This window comes from Vigna radiata, unplaced genomic scaffold (assembly GCF_000741045.1).
Source record: "Vigna radiata var. radiata cultivar VC1973A unplaced genomic scaffold, Vradiata_ver6 scaffold_108, whole genome shotgun sequence".
Lineage (NCBI taxonomy): Eukaryota > Viridiplantae > Streptophyta > Magnoliopsida > Fabales > Fabaceae > Vigna > Vigna radiata.
In genome coordinates this window covers 647,952-662,984 of record NW_014543429.1, presented here as the reverse complement: position 1 = coordinate 662,984, position 15,033 = coordinate 647,952, and the positions used below count along the sequence as shown (strand labels likewise).

At 39.1% G+C, this 15,033-nt stretch overlaps 1 protein-coding gene across 1 annotated transcript; it reads right to left on the bottom strand.

The window, feature by feature from the left end:
* Positions 1–10,300: 10,300 nt before the first annotated feature.
* LOC106754395 lies at positions 10,301–10,801 on the bottom strand. Its single transcript, XM_014636407.1, has one exon. The coding sequence runs from the start codon at positions 10,799–10,801 to the stop codon at positions 10,301–10,303; it is 501 nt and encodes a 166-aa protein (XP_014491893.1).
* Between the last annotated feature and the right edge of the window lie 4,232 nt (positions 10,802–15,033).

The window sequence follows — 15,033 nt, the reverse complement described above, 5'->3', positions numbered from 1 at the left end:
CAAAACGAGCATAAAATCGCTAAAAACAACTTTTGACGCTCTACATACTCATTTATTGAGTTTTGCTTGATTCTAGGCTCATTCCAAGTAGTAAATGGCGTAATTCGGTCCAAATTGACATATGAAAATAACTGTTTTTCAACCTTCATCAGATACTGATTTAGCCGACAACGCTATTATTAGTTGGGCGTCCAGATGCTGGTTTATCTGACAACGCTTTTATAGTTGGGCGTTCGGATGGTATCCGTCAACGCTATTATAGTTGGGCGTCCAGATGGTATCCGTCAATGCTTTGATAATTGGGACGATCGCCTCGTTTAATATAAGTTTCTGCAGTACTACATAATAAAATTCTTGGAATATATGTCACATATCATTCAAAGAACGAAATACTTGAGGTTTCATATGGAAAAGAAACAATAGTGTCAACATAAAGAAAACAATAAGCTGAACTTTAGCTATAATAAAATTTAAGGTGTGTCGCGTTCCAAGTGTTGGGAATGACTTTTCCATGGAGGTGTTCCAGGCGATACGCTCCATTTGCTAAATCTTCCGAGATGCGAAAGGGTCCTTCCCATTTGTCAGCCAGCTTGCCGTGTTCTTTATTTTTTCTGGCATCTCCCTTCTTCCGCCATACAAGGTCACCTTCCACAAAGTTTCGAGGTTGTACCTTAGTGTTGAAGCGCCGAGTAATCAGTCGTTTTTGGGCTGCATTTTTTATCATGGCGGCTTCTCGCAGTTCGGGCAAGATGTCTAGGTTTATTTGGAGATGTTCGTCGTTAAGACTCATGTCTTGTATACCTCGTCTTATGGATGGTTCGCCCAATTCGACCGGTAGCATTGCATCCTTTCCGTAAGTGAGGTTGAATGGCGATTCTCCCGTTGATCCGTGCGGGGTACATCTGTAGGCCCATAAGACCTCAGGCAATTCTTCCACTCATAAGCCTTTTGCTGCTCCAAGACGTTTTTTTAGCTCAGATATGATTGCTTTATTCGCGGCTTCTGCTTGCCCGTTCGTTTGCGGATGTTCAACATAACTTGTTATGTGTTTGATTCCAAGACTTTTAAGAAAGTCTTCCAACTTCCGTTCTACGAATTGTCGGCCATTATCAATTATGATTTTTTGCGGTATCCTAAAACGACATATTAAATGCCAGATGAACTTTTGGACATTTTGGGCGCTAATAACCGCCAGTGCCTCTGCTTCTATCCATTTAGTAAAATAGTCCACTGCTACAAGAAGGTACTTGCACTGTGCTTTTCCAACCGGTAAGGGTCCAGCAATGTCCATGCCCCACTGCGCGAACGACCAGGGGGAGGTTATTCCATGCAGCTCCTCCGGGGGTACTCGGAAATCGTTACCGTGCACCTGGCATGAAATGCATTTTCCAACAAATTCCACGCAATCTTGTTCCATAGTGGGCCAGTAATAGCCGACTCGTAGTATTTTAGCTTTAAGTGTTCTCTTTCCCGAATGTGATCCACATATTCCGTGATGCAGTTCCTGCATGACATACGTGGCTTCTTCTTCTGATAAACATTTCAGAAGAGGTGTCGTGTAGCCTCGTCTATATAAATCGTCGCCTACGAATGTGAAGCGCGCGATCCTTTTCGAATCGGTTGTGCTGATTTGGCCTCCCCGCTCTTGTCGGTTTATTAATTCGAATATGTCTTGTCGCCAGTTGGCCCTTGGTACCGTGACATTGGTGGCGAACGAATCTAGCATTAGCTTGTCCAGAGTTGTCTTGATTACTGAGGAAAACTGCTTTTTTTCCCAGGCGTATTTTAACTTGGAAAGGAGGTCTGCTCTGGAATTGTCCGCTCTGGGTATATGAATAATGTTAAAGCTAGGGAAGGTTTTAATCAAGTCACTAACCTTGTGGAAGTAGCGTAATAGATGATTATCTTTAACTTGAAAAGTCCCACTCATGTGTCCCACAACTAGTTGGGAGTCCATGCAACATTCAATACATTCAATTTCGGGTTCTTTGGCTAGGACCAGTCCGGTGATCAAGGCTTCGTATTCCGCCTGGTTGTTGCTGAGCTGAAAGTTGAATGACACCGCCTATGCAATGATTACCCTGTTCGGCCCTTCTAATACTATGTCGGCTCCTCCACCCTTTCTGTCCGAGGAGCCATCTACGTTTAAATACCATATTGGCATGTCTGTGGTCCGCAGTAGACCGGCTGCGAAGTCGGCAAAATGATGGCCTTTTATAGAACCTTGGGGTTCAAAGCGTAGGCCGAATTTGGATAACTCTACTGACCATGTGACCATCCTTCTTGCTAGATCAGGTTTCTTGAGGATCTTTGCAATTGGGTGGTTAGTGCGGATCACAATTTGGTGACTTTGGAAGTACGGTCGGAGACGTCTCGCAGCGGTTACAAGGGCAAGAACTATCTTTTCGATTTTTGAGTATCGTTCCTCTGCTCCTTGCAAAGTTCTGCTAACAAAATATATTAGTTTAAAATCTGGGCTTCTTGAATAAGAGCTGCGCTTATCGAATGGTTAGAGGCGGCGAGATATAATTGCAAGTTAAACCCCTCGGTAGGACGGGCCATGATTGGAGGGCTAGTGAGGATGACTTTGACAACAGAGAAGGCTTTTTCACATTGATCGTCCCAATGACGCGGGATGTTTTTCTTCATGTTTCTTAGGATGGGCCCGATGTGTTCTGCTAGCTTTAGGATGAATCGTGACAAAGCCGTGAGGCGTCCGACTAGTCACTACACTTCTTTGAGTTTAGTGGGGCTCCTCATTTCCAGCACTGCTCGACATTTGTTCGGGTTGGCTTCAATTCCTCGTTGTGACAACCTAAACCCTAGGAATTTCCCGGCCGATACTCCAAAGGTACATTTAGAGGGATTCAGGCACATGTTATAGCGTCTCACCTGTTGGAAAACTTCAACCAAATTTTTTAGATGTTGCTCATGCGACTGACTTCGTACTACCATGTCGTCGACATATACCTCCATGCACTTGCCGATTTGATGGTGAAAATTTTTATCCATGAGACGCTGATAGGTAGCTCTAGCGTTCTTGAGTACGAACGACATTACCTCGTAACAGTAGTTTGCACAGTCGGTTATAAAGGCTGTTTTTTCCTGGTCGGGTGAGTACATCGAGATTTGATTGTATCCCAGATACACGTCCAGAAAACTTAGTACGACATGCCCTGAGGTGCCGTCCACCAGTTGGTCGATGCTGGGAAGGGGTATGAATCTTTCGGACATGCTTTGTTGAGGTCGGTGAAATCGATGCACATTCTCCATTGACCACTAGATTTTTTGACCATAAGGACATTTGCTAACCATGTTGTATAGGTTATCTCTTGGATGAATTTGGCTTTAACAAGTTTATTGACCTCCTCTCGGACAACTTCTTTTTTCTCCTCACTGAACCTTCTCTTTTTCTATGCAACCGGCCTGGCTTCTTTGAATACGGATAGTTTGTGCGTCATCACATTTGGGTGGATTCCGGGCATATCAACGGTGCTCCACGCGAATAGATCGACATTGGTTTTTATCAGTTCGGTCAAATGGCGTTCACACGTTCCCTCCGACGGCTTCGGGAGCGATCTCTCTCCCTAGGGTGACTTCGGGAGCGGTCTCTCGGACGAACGTCAGTGTCGTACACCCGTTTGGGACTTTTTTGTACAATTTCCTTCTTGGGATATCATTTACGTGATTCTGGTTCCTCTTTCATGAATTGTCGGAGATATCCCACTTGAATAAGCCTTTCTAGTTCATCTCTGAGGGTGGTGTAGTCCTCAGTGGCATGTCCTCGGTTGTCATGGAATAGGCAGATCTTGGTCTCATCAGCGGCCCGGGGTGTGGGCCGCTTCTTTATGTTGATGAGTTTGGCGCTCAAAGCTTCTTTAAACACTTTTGCTAGCGTGCGTAGTGATCATAACGAGGACCCAAAGGTATGGGTAGATCTCTTCTAGGAGGAGGCTTTCGCTTGTTTCTTTCTTGTTCCCATTAGTGGGGATCTCGGTCTGGTGTTTCTTTCGGGAATTTCTATGATCTTCCATTCGAATGAATTCGGTCATTCTCTCTTGGAGTTCCTCCATCGAATTAGGCAATTTGGCATATAGATGTTCAGAGACGTATCCCGACTTCAAGCAATTGGGTAGATTGTTGATGATGAACTCCTGGTTGACGCCCTTCACTCACCTGACAGCTTCGTTGTATTTCTGCATGAAAGTTTTGAGGGATTCGTCCTTATCTTGTTTGTGGTTGACGAGTTCCGCAGCGGTTACCTCCTCTTTTCTACTGGTGGCATAATGTTTTTTGAATAAAGTCATGACAGTGTGAAAGTTGTCCACTGTGTTAGGAGGGAGGGTATAGTACCATTCCAGAGCCTCTCCCTTCAAGGATAGAGAAAATGCCCTGCATTTAACCGAATCGCTTTTGGAGTAGAAAGCCGTGGAGTCAATGAAATTTCTGAGATGATGTTCCGGGTCTGAAGTACCGTCAAACCTTTCTATCGGTGGAGGAGGCCTGTCCGACATTGGAGCTTGCATGACAGCTTCCGTGAACGGTAGCGGATTGGGTGACCGATCGTTCCGTGGCGGTGTGTGCATGCTCTGATCACCATTCTGACTTCCCTAGGTCTCGCACATTTCAGGCGGCGGACGCTGCGCTCTTAATCGGGCAATCTCTTCATTTTGTTTCTGTTGTAATTCTTGTTGCTGGCGTATAATCTGGGCCTGTTCCTCCATCCGCCTTGCCTGTATTTGCTGAAGTTCTTGCTGTTGGCATATAGTGCGGGCCTGTTCTTCCAACTGGGCTTGTAACTCCCTGATCATATCTATTGGGTTGTTGTTATCCATACTCCTCGTGGTCACCATTGGGGATCTTCAAGACTCGGCCCCACGGTGGGCGCCAAAATGTTTTGGTGGATATTTTGGGGACCGAGACACTAACCTTGATGTTGCGACTTCGCTGTTTTTCAGTGCTCGGATGAATAGGATCAATGGCTTTCTTTGTGCTTTGACCGTCCGTTCTCCTTCGATCCCGACCGTCCGGTGTTCTTCGAGCTCTGACCGACGGGGGGGAGGTACCTGCAAAGGCACTCTGACGCCCAAGTTAGGCGTGTTATAGGGGAAGAACCTTGGTTCTTTATTAGAAAGATTCTCAGTAGGAGAGAGCAAAATCTCTATAGTATGAATAGTGTGCGAGAGGCGTGGATGAAGCGTACCTGACTGACGTCTATGGATCTCAATATATAGACTTCGAACTGATATGAGATCAATGAAGTATAAATAGAACAAAATATAAACAACCTTACCTGATGTTTCGCAAACAACTTTATTTGATTTGTGGTATCTTTAGTAAATATCTTCCAAGCCTTGTGAGCCCAATAACGAGACTAACGACTCAATTCCAATAACGAAGATCGGCCCATCAACGATATAGTTATATACGGCCGGTACAACCGCCCGTCAAAAATATCATACCGTACACCAAGATTTCTGGGGATTGTTATATCTAATATGCATCACCATAAAATGCATCTATTAATGTCGCAAAAGCCTTATTAGTTAAATTACATGATTTTTACAACATTGGTGTGTTTTTTCTAAGGAGAATTAACATCTAATGGACATAATAAACAAATGGCTTAATACCTTCATTGGTCCTCGTATTTGTATGCCAATCTCAGTTTGGTCCTCAAGTTTTGAACTGTCTCAATTGGGTCATAAGTCTAAATTTTGAACGTTCTAATTCTTTTCTTTGAAGCTTATGGCTTCTATTTGTTCATTTCAGGTATATGTTTGGTATCAGTAACAAGATGGGGTTCAATGATGTATATGGGTTCATTAACTCTTATATGACTCATGAAAGAAATAAATTTGATGAAATCCAAGCATACATCACCACCTTCTTTGCAATGGGAAGGACATATATTTTTTCCCTTATATATTTGGGTAAGTGAAGTTTGTTAACTTTAAAGTTTCATTTATGAATTTTGGTATATGACAATTAAGTTATTACCAATTTCAGGCATCATTGACAACTACTTGTGATCTCCATACCGGAGGACATTGATATCTGGTTTTGTTCATTGCACAAGTATCCTCCCAACCCTCTTAGACATGTATTAGATTTTCAACTTCCTTTGTTATATAAATGTATGCTAAAGCAATTTTTTTAATAGTTCCCTTGCAATACATATGATGTTGTCTGGGAGATCTACTACTATAGATAGAAAGCTTGCAACGGTGAACCTTAAGGTTTGGTATTTTAGTGCATATTTTGTTACATTTTGTACCATTCCAATGATGTTACTTAACATTTTATAATTATGATGATATATTGTAGTGTAATAGACAAAACAGGTCATATGAATTTGGTTACTACGTCATGTATTGGGTGATGACCACTATTCGTGCACATTACACCAGTGGATGGGAAACGATAATATTTAGGTTTGAATTTTATTTTCTCTATAGTTTAGATTTCATATACACTAATTGAAATCATTGTGTTTTATGCAAAGATTCAATATGACTACTCCAATTTTAGAGAAGTCACTTAAACTCGTGAGGAAAACATTGGCTAAATATGTAATTCAACTATATAATAGTATGTAGTAGATATTAGGATATAGTAAGTTCTAAGTTTATGCTTCTAAGTTGTTTTATGCTTTTGTACATTATTATTAATTTAACTTTGTACATTGGATTGATTTATGCTTCAAATTTGATTTATGATTTCATTGAATTGATTTATGTTTATAAGAAGTTGATTTATGATTATATTGAATGCATTTATGTTTTAATATAATTTTTATTGAAAATATATGCTTTTGGATTGTTCTAGTTGTAAAATTATATGCTGGTCTATTTCTACAGTAGGGAATGTTGCAGAAACAAACCTGTTCTTAAAAAAAAAAATAGGAGAATACGCCTTGGTTGTGACCATAATTGAGGCATAAAACCCTCTATGGATTCAGGCCACAACTGAGGCATAAAGTGTAATAAAAAACACTCTACTGCATTGGTTTTGGTCCCAACCAAGGTAGTAGAGCCTGACATACTGCCTCGATTCAAAAGGAACCGAGGCGTAAAGTCCTTCGAAAAAAGAAACAAAAACTCTACTTCTTTGGTTACCTTTAAACCGAGGCAAAATCCTACCGTTTTATGCCTCGGTTCTAAATTGAGGCATAAAAGGGTAGACTTTTTGGCTTGCCTGTATATGCCTCAGTTTAGGAACCGTTGCCTATGGGCGAAAATAACCTTTGTCATTTCCCCTGACTGCACTAGTGAAGTCAGTCGGGTTATGGAGAAAACCTTGAGATCGCTGACAGATGATTTTAAGAGCATATTGTGTGCCATCGAGGATCAAAGGACTTGTTTGTCCTCTTAGTTGAAAAGTTGGTCGGGTCGCTAAAGGCGCACGAACAACGGAGAAGGAAGAACTATCAGTCACTTGATCAAGCACTATAAGCACAACTTGACGTGAAGGGGGAAGCTTGGAAAACTCAAGGCCAAGGTCTCGGAGGATGTGACAAAGGTGATTTTGGGGATGACAATGAATAACAAATCGGTCAGCAGAATTGGTGTGGCCGAGGACAAGGGAGAGGGCAAGGAGATTGGTTATGAGTGGAGTGTTTTAAATGCGGTACGTATGACCACTACGAAAATGAGTGTAGATTGGGAAAATGCTATGATTGTGATAAGGCCGACCACATTGCGAAGTATTACCGAAATAAGAAAAAGGGGGAGACTATTAAGCCACTGGCAAGTGTACCAGATCGTTATCAAGTAATATAATTGGTAAACCCAATATCCTTCTTCCCAAACGACTCTTAGGCCTTACTTTTTATGTAAACAAATCACGTAAGACTTGAGAAAAGAATTAAGTTGATGTTTGAATGCAAAGAACAAAAATAAACATGCAAATGCAGTTGATTCAATTGGTTTTAAGAAACTATGGATGAATGGTGTTGTTGGGGTTTACAATTTCATCTTATCCACTCTCATATATCTACTTTTCTTATTTACTTCACTTATTTATCCAATTGTCATGCAAACTTTCTAGCGTACCCTTAACCCAATCCCTTGGTGAAAAGAGCCTATTATTAGTTACCGGCTTGCTAACCCTAGCCTCCCCTAGTAACCAATAATGCAATGTGAACGGAAGCAAAATACAATTGATCGTCCTACCCCTATCCCTAGGCGGTATTAGCATAATAAAGGAATTTCTCACCAGTTCATGACATTACCGTATGTCCCCATATCGATAAAGACAAACAAGTTTAAATGAATGAGTTAAACAATAAAAGCTTTAAGCAAAGATGAGAACCCAACAATTGATAAACAAGTATATGAAGAGCATATGAAATAAATAAGAATTTGAATATATGAGAGTTTCAAAAGATTACATTGTTCCCNAACAACNNAGGGTTTAGTTCACCATNATCATGGTGAAACTAGATGAAATATGATGAAAGAATGGAAGAAATAACCCTAAACTTGGTAGATTGGAGCCTAAGCATCCAAGGAACCTCCTCCAAGGTATGTNGAATAGCTCTGGACATTTCTCTTTGCCAAAAGAATGTCCTTTTGAATCGCACTGGGGCTATATATAAGCCCAGAAAGATAACAGAAAGATTACAGAATCTAGCTAATAAAAACAGACAACCGCCCAGGCGCCTAAGTTCACCGCTCAGCGGTTTCCCTCTTGCCGCTTTGACCGCTCAACGGTTAGTTTTTCCGCTGAGCGGTTTCCCTCTAATCGCTCTGAGCGCTTAGCGGTCCATTTTGGCGCTCAACGACTTACTTGACCCTTCTTTTCATCATTTTTCTCCTTCTTTCATGGGTCTAAGTCCACCTTGCTTCACTTCCATCTTAAATTCACCTAAAAACCCTGCAAAACAATGTAAAAACAAGCATAATATCTCTAAAACCAACTTTTGACTCTCACAAGACATTACTAAGTGTTTATCTTGATTTAAAGCTCATTCTAAGCCATAAAGGGTGTGTTTTACTATCAAATTTAAGCATGAAAATAACGGTTTTTAGACCGTTATCACAACCCTAAACTTAGAACTTTGCTTGTCCTCAAGCAAACAAGACAAAACTAGGCTTTCCACTTCTTCATCAAATCATACACACTTTTCAAAATTCCTTTTTCTCACAACAAGTTATTATACAATTTAAATTTCAGTGGTATCCTACAAAGATGCCTGCATGCTTTCAATCCAATTTATTTCACATAGTCAATCTTTTTTCAACATATGTTTTGTTCATGAATGATCAATCAACTAAGCATAGATGTAAACATGGACTTAACAATTCTCACCAAACAAGTGTTTCACTCAATCTCTCAAGTGTTTAGTAGGTCACTCTACTCTTTACTGTTGACATGTCACATAAAACAATATTGTCATTCATCTAAAACAGTCAAAATCTTCACATGCACATGTCATCACAAGGACTTTTTCCAAGGCTTTTATTGTGGCTGGGCTATAAAGAAAGATGATTTTTCTGGAATAAAAAAATCCTTGAGTTAAGAGAGTTTAAATCATCATTCAAAGTTCAAGCACACTCTCTTTTTAACCAATCTCACTCATTCCCAACGTTTTCCCTTTTTCCTTTTACATTGAGTTCACTTTACATGATTTTTCTCTTTTCTTCTTTTCTTTTTCTTTCTCATGCATTTTTCTTTTTCATCTTTTGAACTCAATGCTTTTGCTTTTGCCTTTTACTTTCCCCATACAACCCCAAACTTGAACCTTTTGAACACATATAATTATTCTCAACCCAACTCAAGGGAATTCAATTCAAACAAAGGTTTTCATACTGTTTAAGGCCAAGGTTCAAAAAGGGTATATCATTTAAAATTCTTTGGGTGAAAATTTGGCTAAGTAAGGGCTTTCCAAGCATGACCTTGATCATATGACATACACATGTAATTCAATCAATTATGAAGATTAAGTCAATATCATCCATGATTCTCTGTGAATAGTGCACACAACAATAAAACTCTGAAGCTTAATACCTCACACAAATGCTTTCTCACTTTTCATTCATGAATCCTACTTAGCATCAAAATCACAATCATGAATCACTTACTCATCTGTTCATATGGTTAGTGAATCATCAACCTAGATATCAACATTCACACATTCTTAATCATCATCCACAATCAGTGTACAAATTATCCAAATCAGTGTACAAACCAAGCATAGACACAAACATAAATTCAACCTATACTACTAATTCAAAGTGATAAAACCTAGGTTGCGTCCCAAAACCGCTTGTTTAACGTCACGAGCCTGACCCGCACCTCATGGATTCACTAACATTAGTATTGTGGAGAACTGCTCCACTTCTCCTCCCAAATAGTGTTTGAGCCTTTGACCATTTACCACCCAATTTCTCTGTTGATCACCCTTATCTGTAGTCTCCAATTCCACAGCTCCGTTTGGGTATACATGCTTTATCACAAAAGGTCCCGACCATTTTGATTTCAACTTTCCAGGAAATAACTTCAACTGTGAATTAAATAATAGCACCTGGTGTCCTGGAGTGAAGACTCTCTTTATCAGCTTTTTATCATGGTAAAATTTCACCTTCTCTTTATAACTCCTGGATGAGTCATATGCATGTAACCACATCTCTTCAAGTTCTAACAACTGATTTCTTCGCTTGCTTTGAATTTCATGAGGATCAAAATTTAAAAATTTCAAAGCCCACAAAGCCTTATGTTCCATCTCCACTAGCAAGTGACATGGTTTCCCATATACCATCTGAAAAAGTGATAACCCCATGGATGTCTTCATAGCCATCCTGTACGCCCAAAGAGCATCATCTAATTTTCGTGACCAATCTTTTCGTGAAAAAGAAACTGTCTTCTCTAATATCCTCTTAATTTCCCTGTTGGAAACTTAAGCTTGACCATTTGTTTGTGGGTGATACGGTGCAACCACTTTATGTTTCACCCCATAATGTCTAAGTACCTTAGCAAGCTGAGCATTACAAAAATGAGACCCCCCATCACTAATAAGTACCCTAGGGGTTCCAAAACGTGAAAAGATTTGCCTTTTCAAAAATTTAATCACCGTATTAACATCATTCTTTGGACATGCTATAGCTTCAACCCATTTACTCACATAATCAACGACCACCAAAATATATTCATTATTAAATGATGGTGGAAAAGGCCCACAAAAATCAATACCCCAATAATAAAAAACTTCAACTTCCAAAATACCTTGTAACGACATCTCATGCCTTCTTGAAATAGCTCCTGTCCTTTGACACTCATCACAATTCCTAGCATGATTATGAGCATCTTTAAATAAAGTAGGCCAATAAAAGCCTGACTGAAGCACTTTTGCAACCGTTCGCTCCCCATTATAATCTCCTCCATAAGGAGAATTATGACAATGCCAAAGGATTATCTGCTCCAATCTTAAATAAATACGGATCATCCCATATAAACTGCTTAGCATCAGAATAAAACTTCTTTTTCTGTTGCCAATTTAACTCTTTAGGAATAACACCTGCAACTTTAAAATTAGCCATATCAGCAAACCATGGCCTTTGTTGAATGTACAAAAGAGTTTCATCTGAAAAAGACTCTAAGACTTCCTTCTCCTTGCTCGTTACTTCAGTGTTAATCAGCCGAGATAAGTGATCAGCTATTAAATTCTCACTTCCCTTTTTATCACGAATCTCTATGTCAAACTCTTGTAACAAAAGCACCCATCTAATTAACCGCGACTTTGAATCTGGCTTTGTTAATAAGTATTTTATAGTTGCATGATTCGTATAAACCATGACTTTAGATCCATTGAGATAAGATCTAAATTTCTCGAGTGCATAGACTATAGCCAAAAATTCTTTCTTTGTGGTAGCATAATTTAACTAGGCTTCATTTAAGACTTTACTACCATAGTAAATAGCATGAAATACTTTTTCTCTTCTCTGACCCAATACTGCACCTATAGCATTATCACTAGCATCACACATAAGTTCAAAATCTTTATTCCAGTTTGGAGCTACAATTACTCGAGAAGAAATTAAGCTTTTCTTTAAAACATCAAAAGCTCGCAAGCATTAGGAACTCATCTCAAATTGTGTATCCTTAAGTAGCAGATTACTCAATGGCTTAGCAATTTTTGAAAAGTCTTTAATAAATCTCCGATAGAAACCAGCATGGCCTAAGAAACTCCGAATTCCTTTCACATTTGATGGTGGTGGAAGTTTTTCAATAACTTCCACTTTGGCTTTGTCAACTTCAATCCCCTTAGACGAAATTTTGTGTCCCAACACAATTCCTTCAGTGACCATAAAATGGCATTTTTCCCAATTCAAGACAAGATTTGTTTGAACACACCTTTTAAGAACTGCATCTAAGTTGATTAAGCATCTCTAAAAAGAATCTCCAAATACCCAAAAATCATCCATGAAGACTTCTATGCTTTTCTCCATAAATTCTGCAAAGATGGCCTGCATACATATTTGAAAAGTAACAGGTGCATTACATAATCCAAATGGCATTTTTCTATCGGCAAATATACCAAAAGGACATGTAAAAGCTGTTTTCTCTTGATCTTCAGGATCTACCACAATTTGATTATATCCAGAATAACCATCAAGGAAGCAATAATATGCTTGTCCAGCTAATCTTTATAGCATCTGGTCCATAAAAGGTAAGGGAAAATGATCATTTATGGTAGCTGTATTTAACTTTCTGTAATCTATACACATCTGCCACCCAGTAACTGTTCGTGTAGGAATTAATTCATTTTTTTCATTATGAATCACTGTCATTCCTCCTTTCTTTGACACCACTTGAATTGGACTTACCCATTTACTATCAGATATTGGGTATATAATTCCTGCTTCTAGTAACTTCAACACCTCCTTTCTCATGACTTCTTTCATAACTGGATTTAATCTTCTTTGTGGTTGAGCCACTGGTCTATAATCACTCTCCATAAGGATCTTGTGCATACAATATGTAGGGCTTATTCCCTTAAGATATGCAATTGACCATCCTATAGAACCTTTATTTGCTTTTAGGACTTCCACCAACTTTTCTTCTTCTTTTGGAGATAATCACTTACTAATCATGATTGGCTTCCCTCCATTAGCTTCCAAAAATACATACTTCAAATGTGGTGGTAGTTCCTTCTGTTCAAGCTTACTTTCCTTCACTTTCTCCTTGGGATCAATTCTTTCAAAACTGGCCTCTTCAGTTGAAATTTCTTTTGTTTCTTCAAATTCACAGACACATTCTTCAATCATTTTAGCTTCTTCTTCATGTAAATCTTCGTACTCATTAATGAGCGACCTCTCCAATGCAGATGTATTTCGTATTCTCTTATCTTGCAGAATACAAAGTTCTTCCACAATGTCTATTTGGAAGCATGATTTTTTATCTGTAGGATATGACATTGCTTGGAAGACATCAAAATTTACCTCTTAATCCTGTACTTTGACCTTCAGCTTACCATTCTCCACATCAATTAAAATCCTGGCTGTCTTCATGAAAGGTCTTCCAAGAATCTAAGGTGAATCTCCATTTTCCTCCATGTCCATAACAACAAAATCCACCGGGAATAAAAATTTATCCACTTTATAACTATCACATCTTCAGCCACTCCATATGGGTATTTAAGAGGTCTATCTTCTAATTGAAGAGTCATCCTTGTTGGCTTAAGTTCTAATCCTCTAATCTTTCTAAACATATAAAGAGGAATTAGATTAATGCTTTCTCCCAAATCAATCAGAGCTTTCCCCACTTCTAACTTTCCAATAGTGCATGGAATGGTGAAACTCCCTGGATCTTGCAGTTTAGGAGGTAATTTCCTTTGTATGACTGCACTACAATTTCCTTGCACTTCAATGGTTTCCTTCTCAACATACTTCCTCTTTTTCATAAGCAGTTCTTTTAAAAATTTAGCATATGAGGGCATTTCTTGAAGTGCCTCAGATTATGGTATGGTTATTTCCAACTTCCTAAAAATCTCCATGAAGCGCTCAAACTGCTTTTCCTTCTCTCTTCTTGAGTATGTCTTTGGATAAGGCAAAGGTTTAACATACTCCTTTTCTCTCAATTTTTCAACTTCTTCTTTTCTCTTATCATGCTCATCATTTTTCATATTTTTTTCTCTCTCTCCATGTTCCTCTTGCTCACTTTTTTTTTTCAGCACTCTCTTTTTCTACTCTTCTCTCCTCTAATACTTTCCCACTTCTGGTAATCATTTCACATGCCTCCCTTTCCTCCCTTTGATCAACATAAAACACACTACTCTTCATGACTTTCTGAAAAGTCTCTTCAGAATCTACACTCCTTTGTATAGGCATGAATTGAAGCTGCTATGAACTTTTTGAAATTGTTATCATCTCCTGTGGCAAGACAGATAATTTCTAAATAATTATGTCCATTTGTTAAGCAATTATCTTTTTCAGCTCCATCATAGAACTATAATCCTGTGATTCAAGAATTTTCTGAACCACATCAGCATTTTCACTTTGTGTTTCTTCATTATCTACCATACTTTCAATCAACTCATATGCCTCATCCTCGGTTTTCATTCTGATATCCCCTCCGGCTGCAACATTTAACATCATCTTTGATTGCATTTGTAGCCCTCCAAGGAATGCAAGAACTATGGTTGTCTTATCAAACCCATGGACTAGGGTCTTCCTTAAAAGGCTTTCAAACCTATCCCATGCTTGCCCGAGAGTCTCTATCATGCCTTGCTTGAATGATGAAATTTCCAGTCTTCCCTGTGTAATTTTGGACTGTGGAAAATATTTCTTGACAAATTTTTTAGCCACAGTCTCCCATGTAGTAAATGTCCCTTCAGGGGAAGAATTAAGCCATGTCTTAGCATTGCCTCCCAATGAGAACGGGAACAAGCTAAGCCTCACTCTATCATCTGATATGCCTGCCATCTTCACTGTATTGCATATTTCACTAAACGCTGTCAAATGGTCATAGGAATTCTCATTTGACAAGCCGTGAAACTGATTGCTTTGCACCAGGTGTATAAGTGTTAGATTC

What these genes read in the sequence shown, in the direction of transcription:
- LOC106754395 (XM_014636407.1), bottom strand. Translation starts at nt 10,801, where the DNA reads ATGGCTATGAAGACATCCATGGGGTTATCACTTTTTCAGATGGTATAT.